Below are 24,964 nucleotides of genomic sequence, written 5' to 3'. Positions count from 1 at the left end.
CACTGCAGCAGGTTATAGGTCCCTCTCTCCCTCACCCTTAATAAAGTGCTCTGGGTCACTGGACAGAACTTCCACATAAATAAAATCTATCTCGAAATGAACTGCAGTGTATCCCATGTAATCCAACATTTCTCTTTCCCATAAGAGAGCAGCTGCAACAGATCCACATATGCTCAAACCAACTTAGCATGGAGGCTCTGAATAGTTGCCAACAAGGGGACGTGACAAAGCCTAAGTATTGCCAGTCTGCCAGTGAGAATGGGTTGCAGCAAATGGGACAATACAGTCTTTTTTGTGTGTTCCTTTAAATGCCCGGCTGTCTTTTTGTATCATTCTGTGTCCCCTCTCTAAATTGGGAGTTTTTTGCAGGTCTGTGAACACAGCACGACCAGGGCTCTTCATGAGTTTTGTTTTTTCTCTCTTCAGCAGCAGATGGATAACTGATCTGTTGATCCAATCTGAGCTGATCAGATCAAACTGATGGATGAGAGGAGCAGGCATTTGTGAGTGAAAACAAACTTTTAGATGGTTACGACTATGTTTCACTTTCATTTTTTTGCCTGCTGCTCAGTCTGTGCCCAGAGTATGCTCCGTACTCCGACAATGTGGTACTATAACTGAATGGTATATATATTCCAACAGCGCTCCCAATGAATGATCTAGCTCTTAGAATAGATAATCTGTTCATTGCAGCAGAGAAGTTATCTCTTTGAAAACTAGATTGACGTCAGTCACAAGCATTTAAACCTCTGAAACCTGAGGAAACTGTTTTGTTATTTCTTTTGAAAACATGGCTAAAAAGGCAAAGAGCAGCTTGGCAAGAAACGTCCCACAAATTAGGAAAAGCCGACAAAGAATTGACAAAAAAAGACAGAAAATACATTTAAAGTTAATTATATATTTAAAGATAATTACGTTTTAAGCACTGTTTAAAGCTATTTCCTTTTTTTAAAAACACCTTTTCTTTTCCTTTTTCTCTTTTAATTTTTAGGTAACTTTCTTGTAGCTTTTCACTAATTTGGGAAAATTTCTTTTGATTTGCTCATTACTTTTCTCCCCTGATTTGTAAAGACATTAAGCCAATTTGCCCAGGTTTCAAGGGGTTAATAGTGACTGGCTACCACAAACCAATTAATGAAACCCTAGAATAGTCCATTACTTTCACTGTGCGTGTGACTTGAGCCATCCTGCCGCGCCTGCAGATAAATCTGATGGTCTATTTAAAAGACCAGCAGAAAAGCTGAATTGATTCTATTTACCAGCCAATAAATCATTGCATGTCCACTTCTAACACCTTGAATTAAAATCATCTTGCATATGTTAACTAAATATCCACATCTCGTATATATTCCCCTCAGCTCTGCTATGTAAATCAAAGTAGCAGCATTCTCCAAAATGAGAACATAGGGATAAATATCTGTAAAAGGCTCTCTGCACTAAATGTTGACAACGACTGGATTATTTTTGGACGTTAATCTTCAGTCAACCATGACATGAACTCACTATGATGGCGCCATGTTGAACTGTGGCTGAGAATTAGAGGAATGACGTGTTGCTCTGTGTTGTACTTGGCACGTTAGTTTTCGGACATCTTGCGGATCATGTAGTTGAGGATGCCTCCATGGTGGAAATATGCCAGCTCTACATCGGTGTCGAACCTCATCCGCACTTGGAATGTTTTCCCGGTGTCAAGCTGTGAGGGCAGAGAGACGACACGATGTATCACATGACCTCAACACTGCAGCCACGTCCCTGTTCTACAACAACGTGTCTTAGACGAACCTTCACATCCACGATCATCCTGGGCGTGAGCTGCTCGGGGATGATGATGGTGTAGCGCTCTCGGCCGGTCAGTCCCAGGCTGTCAGCAGTGTCTCCTGGGAGATACTCCAGAGGTATTACTCCCATCCCAACCAGGTTACTGCGGTGGATCCGCTCATAGCTCTCTGCCACAACTGCCTTAATGCCCTAAAAAGACAAACAAAAGGTTCAGTCTCAACCCTTTAAAAAACACGACCAAGCGTCTATATGCGACAGGCTGATGTGGTAACACATCGGGCTGGTAAAAGGGACTGGGTGTTTAATTGAGACTGTGCTTTTATTTGAAGTTTTACTGTATCCCGTCAAATTTTTCATAGGTCCCTTGACTTTCACTTTGTCCTGATTATGGATGATAAAAATAATCCATAATCAGGGTTTCTGCTATCTCAATGTTCATGTTGAGACTTTTCAAGACCATTTATGGCACAGAGATCGCAGCTGTTTGACAATCATACAAGCTTATAAGTATGAAAGTATGTTTGGAAGTCAGTAGCACCATAGAGCTCAGAATTGTGTAGCATTATATCACATTTTGTCAGTACATCAGTACCTTTAGAGGAAACTGAATTCAGCCACGATCATTTTAGCTAAAAGTCTCACCTTCTATTTTGATCTCTGTGTTCATCTTTTCTCCATGGCAACAGCCTTTTGAACATGCTCGCAAACTACATTTTCTTGTTTTGTAAAAAGAACAAAATCCATCATCCCAAGTCAAAATGAGGAGGAGGAGGAGGAGGAGATCCTCACCAGTAGGAAGGGCCCCTTTGCAGCCCAGTCTCTGGAGCTGCCTGAACCGTATTCCTTCCCTGCCAGAATCAGCAGAGGGACCCCGGACTGCTGGTATCTCTCTGCCACATCAAACACGTCCAGCTGAACACACAGGGACACATATGACACAGTTAGTCCATGTGGGACAGTCCATCAGGCCTACAGGATGTGAGGAAACACTGTGGTCTTTAAAGCATAAACAGAAGCAGCAAGTATCAGCCTGCGTTTACACCAAATCAGGCTTTGCAGTGAATAGTTGCAGGGTTGTGTGACAGTGTCACCTTATGGGCCCATTTGTGGGGCAGTGGAGAGTAAACAGACTAAAGCCAGCGCCTCAGCTGCTGAGTATTTGTCCGTGGTAAGTTTATGTATGTTATACTGTCATAACAGTAATGATAGTCAAAAGGAATTCTAGATCATAATCTAGAATTCCTTTTGATCATCATTACTGTCTTTACTGACACAAAAATGCTCTCTTGTATGATAATACACACAAGCTGTTAGTACATAACCATTGTAATATTTAACAATAGGAGATGTATTACTTGTTCCTGTGGACTGCAGGTGTCTATCTGGTTACATGATTGTCCACTGCAGTGTGACATCTGGTTGCATTTCTTCAAAAGTTGACTTTGTTTCAGTTTTTGGCCTCAGACTACTGCCATGTTTTTTCTAGCATCCCCTCCGGTGCCTGATTTAGTGTAACAGCAGTATGTGTTTTCAGTAAGTACTGCACCAAGACGACTCATGCAAATGCATTTTGTTGAGATGCAACAGTTCCTTCTGTCACATAGCACAGCATCTGCATGATTACTGCAACAAAATTATAGAGAGGTGTTGCACGCTGACCGTCTCTCCAGTCGGCAGGTGAATGGTTTGTGGTGCCTGCTTGTTGAGGAACTTGTTAAAGAGGCGAATGTTGGCAAACGTCCCCCTGGCCATGACGGCGTCGTTACCTCGCCTGGAGCCGTATGAGTTGTAGTCCCGAGGGCTCAAGCTGTCAAAACACGAACAGCATACAATTTTACATAAAGGCTCATTCCAGTTACATTCAGCCTCCTGTAGGTCTTTGTATTGTTTTCTGAGGACTGGCTGCATTAGTCATAAATATCGTCTTTTGTCAACACACCAGAGTCACAATCAGAATTTATTGCTGAGTAGGTCTGGACATCCAAGGAATCCAAGACACAATAAACCAACAAATGTGCAAAGTCAATAAAAAAAACCAAACAAAACAATAAAATCTTAAATAATATTTAAAGCTTAGATAACTTATTAAAATTAAAACAAGGGCAAGACAACCCAGAACCCTTTAAAACCTGATTTGAGGGTAATGACCTTAAATAAGTGTTATATAAACATATATTTTTTTTAAATAATAAATTATAATAATAATAAATAAAGTACCATGGACATTTTCCTTTGCATGAAATAATTTCTCTCTCTCTCTCTGTTCACTAATTTTTCACAAATTTTCAGGTAATGTTTCTTTTTTTTTCTTCTTGGAATTTGTAGAGCATTTTCTTTTTTCACTTTTTGATCATTTGTAGGCATCTCTTTCCAAATTACTCATTGCTTTTTTTCCCCTATTTAAAAAACAAAACAAAAACATTTTGCTAAGGTTTCAAGGGCTGTGTAAAGTGTCTGAATGGAGCACAGGAAAAGTGATGTCAGTCAGGTTTTCAAAGGGTTACCTGCTTCCAGTTGAGAGCAATGTATTGACTCACCCTCTGTTGGTCAGGTAGCGTGCGGCGGGGCTGCTCCTGGCAATGTTCCCTGCAGGAGAAATGTGGTCAGTGGTGACCGAGTCTCCAAGGTTGAGCAGCACATAGGCGTCATGGATGGACTTTGGAGGCTGCAGATCCATCGTCTGAAAAAAGATAACATGTCAACAACAAGTCAACAGTATGTCAATAACATGTCACAACATGCAGTACAGCAAACAGTCAGTCAGTGTCTACCAAAACATTGGTACACTACTGTCTATACCAGTATTAGTACATATATTAGTGCTGAATAACAGTAATAAACAGTAGTTGCAGTTTGTGTATACATGATGTTAACATAATTCAATTTTTTTTATGAAAATGTATTTGTTTAAAAATGCTTTATGACTGAAAAGGTCTAATATTAACATAATAATAATGAAAAAAGGCATTATTTTTTCAAGGAACTAGAAAAACTGCTTGTTTTTACAGCCCTGGTCTCAAACCTAGGCATTGGAAAGGTGTTACAGCAAATCAAATGTTAATATAAACTCCCAGAGGTTTTGATAGGTGACATAAGCAGATTTAACTAAGTAGAATAAGCAAGTAGAATCCCATTATTGTAAAAATGATCATGAAAACAGCCCTCACCAGCTTATTATCTAAGCCTGATGTCAGCTTGGAGGGGTCATGTGTTTGGTTGTGTGTGTGCGTGTGTGTGTGTGTGTGTGTGTACACGTGTTTTAGTGTGTATATCTGTCTCTCTGCAGCTAATCTCCCAAACTACAGGACCAATCAGCCTAAAACTTTTGTGCACATTTATGACTGTATGCACAAGGACTTCTCTGTGTTGTTTTGTTTCACGGTTGTTGAAAAACCTTTTTTGTTGACTGTTTCATAGTCAGCGACTGCTAACTCGTCACTCTCTGTAACCAGCCGGTAAGGACCGCAAGTTTTCTGGAAATCAGCTCGGCTAATAACAACGAGCCTTACTGTCTATTGCAGGACGAATTTTGGCGTTCATTGCAGCTCAAAAACTGACACCTTTAGGAAATACTATTATTTTAAACTGCAGCATCTGTGAATTTATTTTATACCGATTTTGTTACGTTCCACTAAAGAAAGGCATAAAACAAGATGACTTAATCAGAATGTATTGTCCTTGCCACTCTGTTGACTGTTGGAGAGCCAGGAGGATCAGTCACTCACCGTGCAGTGTTTCTGCCATGACCAAGCTGTGTATCATCTGCCAAATTTTGTAGACTTGCATATTCTGATTTGGTCATTTTTACTTGATATTTGTGCTTCTACCACAGTATGTAAAAGGCTTTGTAGTTAAATGGTTTCAGTTTTTGTCTCTTTTATTTGTGTTTGATCATCAAATCCCATTGAGATTTCGCAATTTTGCCTTTGCAACAATTTGCCAAAATCAGCCAATCGTGAATTCTAAACGACCTTGCAACTCTGTCCAATTGTTGCAAATTCTGACTCATGTCACTGTACAGCTGCGGACAGTGTATTGATCTGCTCAGCATCCCTCTCTGTTTATCCAGTTGTGCCTGTCAGACACAGTGACAGAGATGCAGCATCATCATCTACTAACAGGTTAAATGACATGATATTTTTGTGTCGCAGAGAGGTGAGCAGCTCCTGTACACAAACACATGAGCCCCCTTGCAGCTCAACCTGAGTGGAGCCACCCGTTTCCTGCAGCACTGAGCAGTTGCAGGTCCAACTGTTATATCTTATCATTTCAGACGCACAACGAAATGGAACAGAAAACGTTAGAACACTGGACAGATTATTTACTGAGTACCTGTCAGAGCTTAACTTTATAAACTATAAAGTGTCATAACTGCTGTCAACCTGCTGGAGGCACACCAACTCACTTCCTGTCTGTGTCTGAGTTATCAAAAATACATTTATTCTTAAAATTACAGCCGAGAGAAGCTGCGATCAGCTCAGGCACCCGCAAAGCAGAGATCTGCACGCCACTAACTGCCCATCTCTTGTTTAAAAAGAAATTACTTCAAATTTACTAAACCAGCTGTTATGGGGCATTTTTCCACCTTATTTTATGTGCCTTTCTGTGATGCTTTCCATTAACACCACAGAATCATGATTAAAAGCTTAACTAAAATATAAAAAATGGTATACAGTGATAATTATTTGTAAAGTTTTCATTCCCATTTTCGTAACAGTTTTACAAACATGAAAAAAATGGGTTTTAAAATGTAATGCTCTCATTCATTGTGATCACAATGATTGAAAATAACATTGATTTTCGAGTTAATGACGTTTTAATAATAGCAGCCTTGGCTTAAAGTAATTATAGCAGTTGAGTGAGTTTGTGAGTGAGTTTGTGAGGATGTCTGATTTCTATTAATTACCAAACCATCGAAGAAAGGTGGAGACTTGATGTAGGTGGAATTGGGGTCCCAGGTGTACAGTTTGTCAGAGGGAGCGACCAGAGAGTTCCAGCGTTCATTCACTCTCTGCAACAGCATAGTAAGATGCATGTTAGCTACACTGCAGGGAAGTTATCTTGCCAGTTTTCTTGCTGACAGACTAAATATTACACTACCTCAATCTTCTCATAGACTTCTTTGAACATTGACGGGATGACAAAGGTTCTCTCCACAGCCTGGATCTCCTCCCGCGACGGCCAGATGTCCCTCAGGAAAATCTCTCTTCCTTCAGAGTTAACGGCTGCAGAGGAGACGGAGGACGGGAGGACACATTAAAACATTATGTGATAACTGTCTTTATTTAATACATCAAGCTCAAACATTAGTTTTGGTTGTTAAGCTGACTAATATTAAACACAAATTTATTGTACATGATGTGTAAGAAATTATTTTTGTCCGCATATTGTAGTATGCTCCCCAGTAACACCCCAGTTACTGTGCCGTCCATGTGTCAGTGTTGCAAATGTTTGGGTGAGCAGGTGGCACCTCTGCCATCACTGTTTAAATGTGTGTGTCAATAGAAATTTGACATGTCATGTAAATGTGCTTTAAGTGGTCGGAAATAGAAAGACGCTATAAGTGCAGGTCCATTAAGTGATGGACAACTGCAGTGACAGGAGGAGACAGAGAGAAATCCCAAAGAGTCCCTTCTTCAAGCTGATCCTGAAGCCCTGCACAAACACACCGAAGCTTCAGGACAGATACTTTACAATCCAGCCTAGCCGAATCATCTCAGAACAAAAAGAAAATTATTTCACATATTGGAAGAAAACCACTAAATCACAAAGTAAATCAGAATTGTATTTGACCCTAAACAGAGAATACATGCTGGCAGAGTACCTGATCATCATGACAGATATAAAACAAAGAAAAACGCTGACAATGTACAGACTGAGTGGACGCAGCCTGGACATAGAAACAGACCAGGCAGAACAGACTCAGGGAGGCCAGGCTGTGTTCACTCTGTCATCAAACACAAGTCCAGACTGAAGCTCACTTCCTACTACACTGTGACAAATACAACCATTTAAGAGAACATTTCTTTGAAAAAATGAATGACATATATCCTGGGTTTATCCATTTTCCAAATATTCAGAAACTGCCTTATATATGTGGGGAGAAAAGTCAGTGTGCAGTTTTAGCTGCAAAATATGTGAAATACTGTCATAAACTGAGAGAAACAAGCTCTACTCTAAATGTTTCTATGTGATTAAGACAGTATCTATATAATATGTGTCTAAAATGTATTTCTGCAATGTATTTCTTCATTTAATAATCTGTTATTTTGCTCTGGCAACAATGTAACGTAAACATTCATGCCAATAAAGCTGATTTGAATTTGAAATCCCAAAAAAGGAACAGGTGAGACAATGCTGAGAAGAGGAAAATCAGCTGCCAAAAACTATGGGAACATGAGGAAATTCAGATGAGCGTCCTCATGAGAGCTGTCGGTAATGTGCTCCAAACTCCCAAAATCCTGAACCAGCTGCTTGCTGAGGACCCAGTTTTTCCACTTTGTGCAACAGCAGCAAAACACAAACACATCCTCTCCTCCTGCTAAACAAGCATGAGTCGGGGAAAACACACACAGAGGCACACCCAAGACCTGAACTGCTGGAGAGGCTGCAACACAATGTCCTCCTCTCTCAACTGAGACAACTATCATTCCCTTAGGACAGCAGGGACACACAGCAACACATCAGCTGTCAGTCATGCAAGCTCAGGATTGGAGGATGCAGGATGCAGCCTGACCGATACTGGATTTTTGGGGCTGATGCCAATACCAGTACTGGGAAAAAAAAACCCAAAAAACGCTGCATCCGGGGTTGTCAGAAGCATCAACACGACCGCACTGTGACTCTGCCTGACTGCAGCAGCATCTGGCCAGCGCAAATATGCCAAACTTTTGTGCCGCTTTTGGATGTTCCAATCAAAGAAAACACAAAAACTAAGCACCAGTAGCATTTCACAAAAGCAACAATAGCATTTCACAGGTGACATGTTTGTTTTGTTTTGGTCAATATTGCACACCCTTACCTCTGCCTAGAGTTTCTCAGTTTGAACACTAATGTACTTGTTTTGTTACAAATTTCATTTATTGCATTATGTGTCCAGGCTCCAATGAGCAAAAGCTGTTTTTACACATCTGAATGAATTAAAGCTGATGTTGATCTCGATCAGTGTCATTGGATAAACATGCATCCCAGAGTCATTTATTTGCACAAAACTAACATTTGTTTATTGAAATAATGTAACTATTACCCCGCAACTCAGGGCAACACTGATATACTATACATTAAAGTGCAACCAAAAATGTAAACTGGCATACCTGTATGTCAGGTATAAAGTATATATGTTTTTTTTTCTTGTTTTTTATTAATATCTACATAAGATGAACCATTTTGGTACAAAAACCTGTGTTTTTAATTTCACCAGTTATTCTGTATTATAAATACATGTCTTCCATTTCTTCCATCCACAAATCAAACAGCTTGAAAATTGGCTCAAAATTCAGTGATTTATGATGATATTAATCACTGATAGACCTCTGTCTCCGCTGACTAATGCAGTAAGTCGGCACGGCTGCCACTGACACAATATGGCGGCTACATTGACCCATCATTCCAATAGACAGCAGCAGCAAAGGCGGCGTCTACGTATATACAGTATGTCCCTGGGGTTTAATTATAAAGCACTCTGCAACCAAAGTGGTAAAAAATGATCCAGATTATTCAGAGTTCAATCCTTTGAAACCTGAAATGACATAACATTTTTTGTGCTGTGTTCAGAAGCCTTTCATGGGAATTTATACTTTTTAACCCAAAGCAAACTGGCTTGATTTTTTCTAAAGCATGGGAAAAAAATGCTCTGCATGTTTTTGTTTTTGCTTGTTTTTTTTTTCCTAAACTAGGGATATATCCAGAAAACTATATTGATAATTATCCTAATTATTTAAAACAAATTCTTGTTTTAGTGCTTTTCTTGGCTAATTTTCTTGTACTTTTTAAAACTAAATTTCTTGCTAAATTTTGGGTCATTTCATTTGAAGTTTCCATGTTTCTGAAAGAAATCAAGCCAATTTCCTGCGGTTTCTAAGGGTTAAAAAGCAAATACTCTTCTTCTGTTAGGTGTCTTTATTGTGTGATAACAGCTGTGAGGGTGTGTATGCTGACAGGCCTTAACCACTCAGTGAATGGTGCACTGCTGGCAAAACTTCACCCAGCTTATTATATACCTGACCACATGTGACAGGTCATAAAAGGAGAGTTTACAACAGTTTTTTCTCTCTGTGGAGTCACGCTAAAAATACAACTACTCACCGATGGGTTCTGTCTCAAAGTCTATCCTCACAGTGCCGGCGATGGCGTAGGCGATGACGAGCGGTGGGGAGGCCAGGTAGTTTGCTCTGGTGTTGGGGTGGACTCTGCCTTCAAAGTTTCTGTTTCCTGACAGGATGCCTGCTGCAACCAGATCCCCCTGAACACAAATCAGATGCCTCAGATGATTTAAAATATTGCACGTTTTTCTGAAATGTGTTACTGTCTATCTGTGTTCCGAGCTTGTAAAAGGAGAAGGTAGAGATGCTTCAAATCAGGTAAAAATCATCAGATATAGAGCAAAGGTGGGTGAAGTGCTTAAAATATTCCTGTAACAACACAACATGTGACAGTGAGGGATGCTGACAAAAGAGGACACAAAGATATATGAGGAGGAAAAATATGTAATAAGAGCTTAAAGGTGTGACATGATGTAGTAAGGATGTGCTACCTGTGTTATAGCGTCCACCACGGGCTCTGGGAGGGGCCCACTGTTGCCTATACACGTCATGCAGCCATAGCCAACAACCTCAAAGCTAACAGGAAACACAAAACCACTAAAGTCAGCAAATTATCTTCAAACAGCTTCAGACTTTCAGTTGACTGTGATGTGTGCCTAAAATCACATGAGCATCATAAACACTGAGTTTATTATGGGATTGAGTGAGGTGGAGGGCACATACATCCAAAGGACTTCTTCAGGTGCTGGATAAAAAAAAAAAAATCAAACCAAGGCAAGAACCAAACAAAAGATCCACACACTGTATTAAAAGCTGCCAGTAAATTTGAATTGTGCAGAACAAACCTTTCTTGAAACTCCTATGTGGAAGAACATACTGCAGTGGTTCATTATTTGTATGTTTGTTTGCCAAACTGTGACTACCTATTTTTTTTCTTACTCTTTCCATTTTCTGAGAAAATAATAATGTATCATTCAATTTGAATAAACATTTAGTTCCAGACAAAAATAATACTTTTACAATGTTTCGATCTAACAGAGGTCTTTGTGTGGCATTATCAAATCATCAACACAGAACACAGCAAGCATTATAAAGACAGCTGACGGGCACCTGAGGCTGTGTTCAAAGCTGCCTATTACTCATGCAATACGTCGTGATTTGGTCAAAATGTAGTATGCAGGACGCGAACAAAAACGAAATTCACAGTATGCCAGAAATATCCGGATGTCATACTGATTCGGAAAAAATCCTCAGTATGCATCGGACCAGTCTGCCTCGCCTACTGTTTCCCACAATGCATTGCGCGGAAAGCACAACTGTTGTTGTCATGCCATAAGTGGCTCAAGCCAAGCCATCACACAGCGGGACAGACCAAAGCCACCAGATTGAGTCCTTGGCTTGCCCTAGTGTTACAGTTTAATAATTAGGCCATGCAAAAATTATATTTTCATCTTTTCTTTACTTTACTTTTATCAGGTAAACAACATACCAATGCATGCTAATAAGAGTACAATTATCCAGGAGACATGAGTGAATTAATGTATTATTTTTTAAAGATTATTTCTTTGTCTTTTCATGCATTTATTATAGTGCAGTTAGAGAGTGAAAGGAAAGGGGGAGAGAGAACAGCAATGACACACAGCAAAGGACCGCAAGCCGGAATCAAACCCAGGCCGCTGCTAAAAACTCAACCTGTACGGGGAGCACGCTTTCCTCACTGAGCTACAGGCTGCCACAACATGAATGAATTGTCACCAGTAAACCAGCTCTGGCTTTCACATGAATAAGAAACAATCAGACAGTTTAAAAGGGAAAGGAACTCGGCCGTAATGTGTACATAATGGCGGTACATCTGGTCGCTTCAAGTCGTTACAAAGATGTTATTCATATCACTTGTTTACTCTATTTCAAACCTGTAATTAGATGTTACGTGGTAGCGGTTTTGCTATCGCTTTCTTCCGCTCTCAAAAACCGGAAACCAGCCATGTCTGGCACAGCATACTGCAAAACGGGTTGAACTAAACAGCCATACTGCATATTACTGTCGAATGCAGTAGTATGTAGTGGGTACTTCATACTGAGTTCAACTGTAGCATGCAGTACGCTGTTTGGAACACAGCCTGACACTGACATGGGGAACAGAACATGGCTGGATCTCACTTCTCTTATTTGGCATTCCCTTGCTCCTCGATCGGACCAGAAATCGGTCTTGATGCATCATCTGGAAGGAAGTCCCAAAGTGTATATTTGTGCTTTGGGCCCAGTATTTCAAAACATTTCATCTGGATCAGAATGATCCAGAGAGAAATGTAACTCAAAATTGTGAATTTCAAACCAGGATTTGTGATCCTGATCCTCCTAAACTGGGATATGGATTTGGTAATCCAGTTCTACCAAGAATCCTGATCAGATGTTGTTCTCAGGTATTTTAAAGTTTTAAAGGGGATATTAGGGTAGTTTTGATGCTAAAAAACAGGATTTCAGTGACAAAATGAAATAAAACAAATACATACTATATACATATACACACACGTTTTATATTTTGTACTTTATTTGTTTAACCATTGCAGTAATATAGTAGATAAAGTAGACATTAGACTGGCTCTTAAGACTTTTAATAATATAAATCTAAAAAAATGAAACAGTTTTTTTCTCCCCTAAATAATCCCTCAAATAGTTGTCAATATTAAAAAAGGTCTCTGTTTGGTTCTCTTTAGTGGCTCTGCTGGCAATAAGCAGTACCTGCAGTGTGTGTACTGGCAGACTGAGCGCTGAAACCAGGCTGGTGAATTTATTTCCTGGTATATCAGACATCCAGTTCCTAATACTGTGAATACTCGGGCTTTAATCAGAGGGCCACAGGCTCAGTCAGCATTGTGTTAACCTCATTAGTGATTGATAATGACCTGACAGACATCTTCCAGATGTTGTCATTGGTTTAATTTGAACGTTTCTCACTTTATATTAAGGTAGTTTCTAACAGTTGGGTCCCCAATCCTGTTTTCTGTCTCTTTAAATGAAACACTTAAAGTCGCCCCATACTAGCTGTTCTACCTGTTCTTTACTAAACAACAACCTGTTATCTTCTCCATCAACTTTTACTAAGGAGACAGTTACAGTCCAAGAGTCTGTCTGTCAAAAAAAGTGTTAGAAATACCAGCAAATTCAGTGGGGCAATCAAACAGGTATTATGTTGGGACCTTTGACAGGAGGACAACACAAACCAATGAAAGAAAACAGTGAAAACTGGGTTTGCATCAACAACAAAAAAAAAACCTGGAAAAAAAACAATTTCATGAAAATATTTGTAAAGGTGAAAACAAATCTGTTAATCATACTTTGGAAAAATATTGTCTTTTTTTTAAAATAAAGCCAACTACAAAAAAAGACTGAAGACCAAACTGTAGGTTTAGGTTTTCAGGTGAGAGGGTACTGAGGGTCAAAATGTAGAAGGTCTCTTTTTGTAAAAGCATGTTGTGATGTCAACTCCTCTTCTTGAATCTTAATGTGGATGGCTTGTCTGTATATTACTTGATTTGTTTTGTGATAATAGGTTTTACTGGTATTATTAGGTGGGTGTATCCAGTTGAAGATGCATTCTATGTGTTCTATTCTGATCTTGTTTTATTTTTAATGCAGGTTTTTTTTTATGTCTTTAGGCCCTCCATGTCTTTTTTGTGAAACACTTAGTACATGTGATTTCTTTCTTTTAAGCACATTGGGCTGCATTTCTTGTATGAATGGTGCTATACAAATAAAGTTTATTATTATTATAATTATTATTTGAAAATGCCTTAGGAAGAGCTCTGTTAGATCGTAAAGTTGCAACATTACAATTTACTGGGAGCTTTTAATACAGTGTGTGGATCTTTTGTTTGACTCTTGCCTTTATTATCGGATGAGCCAGCAGATGGCGCTATTTACATGAAAAGCTTCAAAATGATGAGCTATTCTCAGCACAGCTCTTACACACATTCAGTGGCTTCATTCAGGCTTCAGAGAGCTTTGTCTCCTCCGTCACTGCTCCAACACACTTCTGAAGTCATTGTCTCTGTAATACTCTGTGTATTCCACCATGTTCAAGGGAGCAGGACTGCTTTATGAACATTGTGGTATGAAAATTGCCAGTTATCATACCGTGCACATTAGCTAATCATCAATATTGATGAAGAAAACTGCAACTGGACAGACAATCTCACCTTTATTTCAGTAATTTTCAGAAGGGAGACTATTTACACATACTTTCCTTAAAAATGTTTCAATTAAAGTAATAAAATGTTTCTTCAACCAAATAAAAAACCTTCTTTTTTTGAATTCCTTTAAAAGGATACGTAACTGATTGTAATAACTATGTAATACTGAGAAAGCATGATATTGTCTCAGAACAGTTAAGTTTGAAATCTGAGCAAATGTATTCAATTTCTTTTAAAAACACTGGAAAATGGCAATAAGCAATTTAAGAGGTAAAGATCCCAATATTTGCATACAATTAGTTAAACGCATTATTACCTGAAAATTAGAACAAAAAAGAAAAAGGAAAAAAAATGAAATAAGTAAGTAAAAAGTGCTTAATTAACAATAATAACTGTCACCCAGCACTCAAGCTTGCGTTTTCCAGGCTGTTAGAGAAGCAGCACGTGTGCAGCTAGCTTTCAACGGCATCTCTCAGTCTCCTTTGGCAGATGGAGTTTGCTCAGTTGCCAAAAACTTTTGTCTTATGATGACAGGTGGTTGTATATTTAAGTACATATATTAGTGTATAAAATACATACAAGCATAATCTATGTATGAGCTGTATCAATAGCATCCAGTAAGTGGGTCTTAAGTTCAGTTTTTTTGGTGTGTGTTATAATAATGTTTTCAGTGCTCAGCAGATAATGTGTCTTTGTCTCGGCCATATTAAACATGTTGGGGATCGTCCATACATATACATATATAGACAAGTGACTGAATGAGGAGTTTGAGCAGCTTACCCCAGCTGAGATAGGTAGTCCATCACTCCACTCTCCTTCAGGTAGTATGTGACCACTCCACTTCCAGGGGACAGGCTGGTCTTTATGTACGGCCTCACACTCAGGCCACACTCGATGGCTTTTTTCGCAAGGAGCCCTAAAGGACGAGCATTTATCTTTAATCTTTAACAGTGTCAAATAACAACAACAACAACAACAACAACAACAACAACAATAATAATAATTAAGCATTAATTAATAATTAATAATGCACTTCACATTTGGAACAAATCTCAAAGTGCTACAAGTTGAAAGCATAAGCACAAAAAAAACATAAAAACAAACTAGAATAAAGGCATTTTTAAATGTCATAAAAATATGAGCATGAAATCAAGTAGAGACAACATCAAGAGGTCACTTTAAAGTTGTTGTGTTATTGTGATAATAGGCTTTATAAGTAAAATTAAATTCATAGGTTCAACTAAAAAGAAATATTTTAAATCAATTTTATTAAAAACATCTCCCTCTGTCTCCACACTGATTTGAAAACACCTCTCAAAACTTCAGGTTATTCCACAAATTCAATTCAAAGAAAAGTTTGCATTCCAACCAGGTCTGCTTCTTCACAGTGTGCGCGTCATCAATGACTCATTTTGTGTCAGGATTTTTGGGAGGATTTTTGCTCACAGTATGACCTGGGAGCCCTAGGCCCTTGAGTTACAGGTGAAAGCAAAACACTTTTTATCTTCCCACCATAGAACACAAAAGTGGCTGAAAACCAGCAAAGTTGCCCTTATAGAGAGGAACTATCCCCACCTGCTCCGAGCATGACGGACGGGTTGCTGGTGTTGGTGCAGCTGGTGATGGCAGCGATGACCACCGAGCCGTGGCTCAATGTGTACTCTTTGTCATTAAACTGGAAGGGGACCACAGTGTTGTGATGCTCAGAAGCCACCTGGAAACCCTTGAAACCTTGCTGGAAATATCACAAACCAACACGTTATGAGTTACTTTGTGGAGTCAACCACTGCTACCAGTAACAACAATGAGGTCATACAAACAAGTTTGAGCTATACTGACAAAAAGGGCTACTGTTAAAATTACTTCATCTTTGATTTTCTAAATCTGGTTTAACCCTTTGAAATCTAAGAAAATTGGTTTAATTTCTTTCAGAAACATGGAAAGAAGTCAACTTCACAACATATGGCCCAAAAAACTGCAAGACATTAGTAAAAATTTACAAGAAAATTACCTGAAAATAAGCACAAAGAGTAAATAACAAAAAAGTACAGAAATTAAAATATGCATGTATAATTTTTATACTGTAACAGTATTAAACACCAGAATAATGATTATAAATGTAGTTTCTGGACATTTCTTTGTTTTTTTTTCTCTCTTTTGTTTTGCTTTGTTTTTGTTTTGATGGTTTTGTAATAATTGTCAACCCATTTTTTTTAAACTATCATTTTCAGGTTAGTTTCTTCTTCTCCTTAAATTTCTCACAATTTGTGAAACATACTTGCTTAGTACCAGTGTTTGATTGCAGCACAAGTAAACAGATGTAAAACCAGGTTTCAAAGTGTTTACAAATATTAAATGCTGTCTAAACAGAGGGACCCCTTATAAATAAAAGTCTAAAACTGGTAAGATATTGATTTAAATCAGGTAGTGTCTGATTAATAATAAGTAAACAAGCTGAAAAGAGATTTGATACTAGCTGTTTGTGTTTTCTATACTTTGTGTTACAGACACATTTCAGTCAGCAGCAAAAAAGAACAGAGATTTAATCCCCATCTCTTTTGACAGTTGGTTTAAAACTTGTACTTGGGTCTTTATTCAGGTAAGAGTCGTATTTTCACTTGAGCCTGTACATACTTTTTCAGTATCTTTTATAGCGTTATTTTTCACACCAGCACAGACAATGTATTTGTTGTGTTGGTGACAAATAACTGTTTGAATCCTTGACTTTTTTAAGCGATGCATGAGAGTATACTGGTACCTGAGGGTGTAGGCCTTTTCTGCCTTTATGTGCACTTCGAACATATCGTATTCATGAGTTACGAGCACACTAATAGCCCTCCAAAGTACTAATCATGGGTGGGAAATTTTGAAGATACTCAAGTTGCCAAGTTGTGACGTTTCAGCACAGCAGAAATCGCGGAAAGTATAGGAACAGTGTCAACAACTGACGGTTAAAAAATATAAATATTTGGTTATTTTGTTCCTAGTAGCTCTCATTTACTTTAAATAGTGTCACATTTTTGTATCTGCATCTATAGCTGTAACAAGCAAGCACACTCTGACCCATAAAGCATGCCAGACGAGTATACTTACTTATACATTGATGACAACCTTATTATAACAAGAGTTGCCAACTTGCTGACATAAATGCATAAACATGAAGGGCAGAAGTCAGTGTTTGGTTAATGGTAAGAAACTTATTATTTGATGGTTTAAATATCCATTCGATTAAATTGATCACAAATAAAGTGTATTAGGATATTAATGTTAACTGCTGTCCATGTAGAGTTACCTAGATTAAATATATAAAAAAACATTTCTAAAAATATAAATAAAGTCTAAACAGCTATCAACCTCTTGTTTAAATACTCTGAGCATTCAAATACAACCCATCTTTTTGTAGCTTCCAAGTTGTTTCCACTTTACCACCTCAAAGCTCATGAACACAGCCAAGTCGGTAGAAAGACTTTCCAACTCAGAAACTCAGACCTTCTGACATCACATGAACAAAGAATTGGTTTCACCATTTGTGGGGATGCAATGAATCATGGGGTTTGTGGGTACTCCCCCTGGCAATTTAGGGCATCAAACACTATCCCCTTTGCCCCCCCTAGAATCTACGCTGGTGCCTACCTTTGCTCCCAGGCACGACTCAAAGTCGTTCTTCATGTTGGACACAGGAATTCTGTCCTGAGGTCTTTTGGGTCCGCTGCAGCAGGGGACCACAGTGCTCAGATCCAGCTCCACTACCTGAGACACAGAGAGAAAGATTTCACGATGTGTTAGCATTGGTGGCTTATTTCATGTTTCTTTGCCTCACTGTGCTCTGCTCATTTGGCAATTCATACTTTTCTGCATAAACATTTACAGTTAATGCAGTAGTAAACTGTAAATATGTACATTTGCTCAAGACTATACTTAAGTACAAATATGAGGTACTTAACTGAAGTCTGATCTTTTCATGTCCCTTTATTTTTCTGCTCCAACACATTCCAGAGCAAAAATATTGTACTATTGAAAGCTTAGTTACTTTACAAATTAAGATTTTTTTAGCACACATAATATATGATACTTTGTCGTTAAACTACCCAACAGTTTATACAAATACAACCTTAACGATAGGTCAATTCATCAATAAATTGGAAACTACTTCTGATAAACATGCAAGTCATTTTTTTTATGTTTGAGCAATTTTGAGTTTTAGGGTGTTTTGGGGGGTGGGATCTTTTACTTTTTACACTTAAAGAACATGTTCCTGATTATGCTTACTTATTTTTACTTTACGTAGTAAAAACATAGTATTTTCATAGCACAGTATTTCTACTTTTACTAAAGTAAAGGATCTGAATACTTCCTCCACCACTGAACTTATGTTTAAACAACAAATTTTTCATTCCTCTGATCATATTTGTGTGTTTGGTATCTTATTATAACTTGCTGCTAAAAAAAGAAAGAAAATCCTGACATCCTGAATGCATTTACTGTTATAATCAGTATTTTCTGCTCCTTTGTGCTATTATGGCACAAATATATGGCTCAACCTCTCTTTTAGGGGCAGAATAATCTCACAAAAATGGATAAAAGAGATGTAGAATGACCTGAGTGAAATCTGGATCCTGAGAGACGTCATTGTAGTCTCTGAACATGCCCACTGCCTTCAGGTACTTTGCGATGTAGGCCAGTTTCTCTGCTTCTCGCCCTGAATACAAAAACACCAAAACACACCTTGTAAATTATTTATTGTGAATAATCACCAGGATGCCTTAAATACATTGAATAAGTCCAAATCTCAAGTCAGTTCCTGAACAATGTGTAATAACTCTGTGGGAGTACTTCTATACAATTCTGAAACTTAAATACGAGCTGCTTTTAAAACAATAAAAATCTTGATGGTGCTGAAATAAACATAAAGAAGTGAATACGTCTATCGGAACAAGACAGTAAAGTCACCTGAGCCCGCATGCAGAATCATCCTGACACTCACCGGTCTGCTCCAGGTACTGAATGCTGACCTCGTCCACGGGGAAGAAAGCCGCTGTGGCTCCGTACTCTGGACACATGTTGGCGATGGTGGCTCTGTCAGCAATGGACAGCTGAGCAACGCCAGGGCCGAAAAACTCCACAAACTTTCCCACAACCCCAACCTGACGGAGGTGCTGAGAGTGCAAGGGGACAGGATGTCAGGTTGTGATGCTAAATACAGCAGAGGTGACCTCAAAAGAAACAAACATTACCTCTTATTAACAACCCCAAGTCCAAAGGATCTTTTTAAAATGTAAATATAAACACAATGCAAAGACTTTCAATCTTTTTTTTACCTATACTCAATTGAATACAGTCTTAAGACAAGATATTTCATGTTCAAACTGATAAACTTTATTGTTTTTTTGTAAATATTCATTCTGAATTTGATGCCTGCAACGTGCTCCAAAAAAGTTGGGAAAGAGGCATGGTTACAACTGTGTGACATCACCATTTCTTTGATCAACACTTCGTGTTTGGGAACTGAGGACACTGGGCCCTATTTAGACAATCTATAGTGCATGTTCTAAAGCATATGGCACAAATGCATTTAGGGCGTGCCAGAGTCCATTTTGCTAGTTAAACAGTGATTAATGTGGTTGCCAGGTGCGGCGCATGGCACGGAGGGGTTGTATTTAGTCTCTGAATTAGTCATGGGCGTGTACATGAATAAACCAATCTGTGCGTCAGTTCCCATTCCCTTTAAAAGCCAGGTGCATCAAGAATTGGCGAATTGCGATCTAAATGATGGATTTGGCGATTTACATATGTGAGAGATATTCTGCTTGTGCACGAGGTGAAGGCACGTAAGCAGGTCATATTCGGAAGTAGTAGATACCCACCAAAAGCAGCAGAGGTAAAGCTACACGCAGTTAAGCCTCACGAACTTACTACGTCCTGTAGTGTGCCTTCATCTATGTCCAAGAGACATCCATGACGCATATCAATGCTGTGCAACACACAACATGCCACAAAAAATGCTCCGACTTTGAGGGCTGTTTCATGATATTCCACCTGACTTATCTAAACATCTGAGCCGCATGCAGGCACATCTTACGATCTGAATAATCCCCCCTTTAAATAGCTGAAAAACAGAAACTGCTGACTTCAGACCAGCTTAACGCTCTGATGTCTTTCTTGGTCTACCAGTATGCTTGCCTTTTACAACCTTCCCATGTTGTTTGTACTTGGCCCAGATTTTAGACACAACTGACTGTGAACAACCAGCATCTTTTGCAAAATTCTGTTATGATTTACCTTCTTTAAGAAGTTTGATAATCCTCTCCTTTGTTTTAATCGGCATCTCTCATTGCGGAGCCATGATTCATGTCAATCCACTTGGTGCAACAGCTCTCCAAGGTGTGAGCCCAGTCTTCTGTTGCCCCTGTCTCAACTTTTTTGCCACACGTTTCAAGCATCAAATTCAGGATGAGCGTTTTTTTTTTTTTTTTTCTCACAAAAAACAATAAATTTGATCAGTTTCAACATAAAATATCTTGTCTTTGGACTGTATTAAATTGAATATCGGTTAAAAGAAATCTTAAATTGTTGTATTCTGTTTTTTTTTTTTGTTTTACACAGCGCCCCAACTGTTTTGGAATTGGGATGTAATATTTTTGGTCATTTGCTTGTAAAACAGATTGTAATTACCTTAGTAACTGTGAGGACAATGTCAGTGGAGGTGATGTACTTGTCTGGGGTCCCGGACAGCTTGTATCCCACCACTTCAGGCAGCACCATGCTAATTGGCTGACCCAGCATTACTGCTTCCGCCTCAATTCCACCCACACCTTAAGGGTTAAACACAAAACGTATTCATAGAGGTCATACACATTTTTACCAATACATTTCCAGGACTTTTCCATGACATTAAGGCAAATTTTCAAATACCATACATCAGTACTCCTTATTGATTCTTTGTCATTACTATATAGCAGCTTTATAAAAATTAAAAAGAAGAATCAGAACAGAATAATAACTGAATATTTAAACAAAGAGGTACTAATCATTATTTTTTTCTTTTTCTTTAAAACATTTTTTTCTTTAAAAAAATGTTTATATTTCAAGAAAAAAAATGGGAGATATTTTTGTCTTTAAACTATAAAAACAGAGAAACATGTTGAATTATAAAATTTCCAACAGTCTGAACACATCATGTGTTATTATACTGATAAGAGAAACAAAATACCACAACTTTTCCAAAACTTTCGGAGCATATGTAGTTCTCCAAAACTTTTTCAGGCCTAGGAACTGCCTTTTGCAAAGTCCATGACTTCCAGTTTTTTTCATCACCATACAAACCCTGTATTTACAAGGACACCACCAATGATCAGTTCAAGTCAGGTTGTTTTGGTAGTTGTCATGTAATCATTAGCTAGAAGCTTACCCATTGTACTGCATGAATGACAAAGAGCAGGCCCTGCAGTGTGCACGCATTGTAACAAAGAACCATTGAAAACAGTGGCTTACATCTGCTCATGTATGCCTGCTGGCTTAATAGCCTCAATGTAAAGAGATGATAAGTTTGGAGATGGCATTAATTCTACTTTTGTGTCACATAATCACTGTTCGAAATCTTCACCACATCTAGGGCAGCAAATCCAGATAAGACACTGTCTTACCCCAGCCCAGCACTCCCAGTCCATCAATCATTGTGGTGTGGGAGTCGGTGCCCACCAGACTGTCGGGGTAGAAGTACCCATCGTAGTTGAACACCACTCTAGCCAGGTACTCCAGGTTGACTTGGTGAACGATCCCTGACCCAGGAGGGATGATCCTCATGTTCCTGAAGGCTTTAGAGCCCCACTGGGAAAAACAGACGAAACGTTAAGGGGTTAAAAAAAATGTATTTTACCTTTACCTCAGATACTGAGTTTGTTCAAATATCATACCTTTAAGAACTGAAACCTCTCTCTGTTACGGTCAAACTCCAGGTCCTGGTTTTTCTGAAGGCTGTCAGACCTAAAGGAAAAACAGCCAGTGTGTTAAACGTTGGCGAGAAAGAGACTAAAATTAGATAAAATAGTTAGGTCTAGGATTTTAGGACATTTCTAGTACTTCAGGGCGTCTCTGGGATTTTAAGACATTTCTGGAATTTTGCAACATTTCTGGGATATTGGGACATTTCTGGAGTTTTAAGACATTTTTGGATTGGAGAACATTTTTAGGATTTATGGACATTTATCGGATTTTGGGAGGTTTCTGGAATTTTAGGACATTTCTGGGATTTTAGGACGTCTCTGGGATTTTAGGACATTTCTAGGATTTTAGGACATTTTTCTAGAGTTTTAGGACTTTTTTTAAGATTTTAGTTCATCTGGGATGTTTCTGGGATTACAGGGTACTTCTAGGAGACATTTCTAGGATTTCTGGCGAATTTTAGGACATTAGGGTCTTAGCTAGGACCTCTGTTAGGGGATGTGGGGGATCCTCCACTGGATTGATTAACAAGCTCTATTTTGATGGCGTCTTATACGCTCTGGCACCTTGGGTATACTACACAGATGAAAACAATCCCAGTGGGAATTTTCTTAGATTTGGCCTGCAGGCCATAAGTCACTGTCATATAGTTTCAATATGGAGAATAATACACTATCCATGGGGTGATGACTCCATGGTGGACAGAGCTTGATGAACCTGCTCTTACTTCCTGTTAAAGTCCACTTGGATGGAATGATCGATGACGAGGTCAGCAGGGCACACAGGATTAATCTTCTCTGGGTCACCGCCGAGTTTCATCACCGCATCACGCATGGCAGCAAAGTCCACCACAGCAGGGACACCACTGCAACAGTTTAGAGACACTCACCATCATCATCATCATTTACACTTAGTCATCACTTAGCTGAAAATAATGCAGGGTTTCCAACACATTTATTTATTTGTGGTGGGTTGCCACAAATAGATTTTTGGAGCTAGGCTGTTCATTACAAGTGCTTTTGGAATATATACTGTTGGGTCATTTATAGAACTCTTGGAGCACTGACGGAGCAGCAGAAAGTCACCTACACATTCATTCTGCTGTGTCTAAATGTTTACTTTCACTTAAACACAGCAGCTCCTCTCATCCATTGATGTAATCTAATCCACTGTGAATAAATTGACAGATCAATTATCCATCCAGTGAGTGACAAACTGCTGCTGAGGTAAAAACAAAAAAAAAGCTGAAGAGCTCCACATAGTACACTGCTGCCATGGGTCCCCATGGTGCAAAGGGGCACACAGGCATTTAGAAGATGTCAAAAATAAATATATTTTTTAAAGCTTATTAATTAAAAAAAACAGCTGCTCACTCTAGTTTTCTTTAGACATTAAGCAAACAGAGTGCATTTCATGGGACTATTTTTGACAGAGGATGAATACACATCCTCTTAAGAGAGTATCACTTAATGAGTATCTGTGGCAGTAGGACCGTGTACGTGAGATGGACTCCAAATAAATGACAGTGTATGTAGTCATGGTGATGAAGGAACATGTGACCAAGTGAGACTCACTGATGTGTTTTTAATGACTTTTGGACAGCAATGTAATTCTGTGGCACAGAATACGATATATCAGGCTTTAATACACACGCTTGAGTTGAGAGCAGGATACATTCCGTGTTGGTTTGGCTCTGCACATGAGATTTGTTGACATTAATACAAATTGCTGTATTGTGTAACCGTTAAGTTGTGATCATTAGGTACATATTTCCCCAAAATGGTCCAAATCGAAGCAGCAGAGGCCAAAATACAAATGCAGAGACACTCGATCCTACATTTCCCATCATGCACCATAATTTCACTCTGCCTGATAAACAACCACGTCTTTAATATTCCAAGTTGCCAAATTTTGGCACAGGCTTTCTGTTTTGAATTCGTAATATACAAGACCAAACCGAGATTATGCTGATGGCTATGACATCATCCCCCAGAGCCACAGATAACAGTGAGCTACTGTTTTCACATAGGGAGTGGTGCTCCCTGTGACTGTCACCTGGATGTGTGAAATTGATAAAGATGTTTAATGGGTTCAAACATACTTTGTTCCACTCAGCATGACTTTGCAAACTGTTCCATCTGTTTCTAAAAACCTGTGGAGCAACTCAGTGACCTTCTGATGCAAAGAAACAGCATGCACGTACGTGAAGTCCTGCAGGATGACCCGAGCCGGTCTGAAGGGTACCTCTACTGTCTGAGTCTGGGTCTGCTTCCAGTTGAGGATGCTCTCCACATCTGAGCGCTTCACCAGAAACTCATCACAGTTCCTGACAGCTGACTCCAGGAGGACCCGTATGGAGAACGGCAGATGCTCTGAGGGACACAAAGAACAAATTTATGATTAAGACCATGCAGTTACCCTGACATGAAGTTTCATATCTACATTCATCAAAGGTTCACTGTTACCATATCTGGGGTCTCCGAGCTTGGAAAGATTATAAAACTGTTGGTTTTGGTTGTTGGGGTCCAGAGGCTCAACTATATGTTGAAAAGGGTTCACAGTGGCAGACATCCTCCTCAAACCTAAAGCACAAATATGAGCCTGTTAAACACCAGACAATAAACAACAGAGAAATTGGGATGAAATTAAACACATATTTTCTATTTTTCAAACATGATAACTGCACATGCAGACCAAATTAGTTGAACAGGGATGTAGTGTGATTGTACAAAGCATAAAGGAGTAAACCTTTGAAACCTGGTGCAACATTTCTTTTTTTTGGTTCTGTGT

The 24,964-nt window shown here is 38.9% G+C and overlaps 1 protein-coding gene across 1 annotated transcript; it reads right to left on the bottom strand.

Annotated features, from left to right (window-relative positions):
- Positions 1 to 528: 528 nt before the first annotated feature.
- Positions 529 to 24,763, bottom strand: aco1 (aconitase 1, soluble). The gene is made up of 20 exons (XM_042512607.1): positions 24,640 to 24,763; positions 24,378 to 24,546; positions 22,902 to 23,039; positions 22,147 to 22,216; positions 21,877 to 22,060; positions 20,906 to 21,045; positions 19,218 to 19,389; positions 18,832 to 18,932; positions 17,867 to 17,983; positions 15,809 to 15,968; positions 15,014 to 15,149; positions 10,532 to 10,616; positions 10,084 to 10,240; positions 6,880 to 7,004; positions 6,686 to 6,790; positions 4,317 to 4,459; positions 3,439 to 3,586; positions 2,569 to 2,691; positions 1,783 to 1,968; positions 529 to 1,693 (listed from the first exon to the last, which is right to left on the bottom strand). Exons 1-20 carry the CDS (start codon positions 24,743 to 24,745, stop codon positions 1,577 to 1,579), a joined length of 2,682 nt encoding a protein of 893 aa, XP_042368541.1. The 5' UTR covers positions 24,746 to 24,763; the 3' UTR covers positions 529 to 1,576.
- Between the last annotated feature and the right edge of the window lie 201 nt (positions 24,764 to 24,964).

The sequence above is a fragment of the Plectropomus leopardus genome, chromosome 23, assembly GCF_008729295.1.
Source record: "Plectropomus leopardus isolate mb chromosome 23, YSFRI_Pleo_2.0, whole genome shotgun sequence".
In the NCBI taxonomy this organism is placed as follows: domain Eukaryota; kingdom Metazoa; phylum Chordata; class Actinopteri; order Perciformes; family Serranidae; genus Plectropomus; species Plectropomus leopardus.
This window is presented reverse-complemented; position numbering and strand designations above follow the sequence as displayed.

Excerpts from the sequence above, each read along its gene's own strand:
- aco1 (XM_042512607.1), bottom strand. The coding sequence starts at position 24,745 with ATGTCTGCCACTGTGAACCCTTTTCAACATATAGTTGAGCCTCTGGAC. Across the intron at positions 22,061-22,146 it reads AGAGGTTTCAGTTCTTAAAG|TGGGGCTCTAAAGCCTTCAG; the intron begins GTATGATATTTG and ends TGTTTTTCCCAG. Across the intron at positions 15,969-17,866 it reads AGTCGTGCCTGGGAGCAAAG|CAAGGTTTCAAGGGTTTCCA; the intron begins GTAGGCACCAGC and ends TGATATTTCCAG.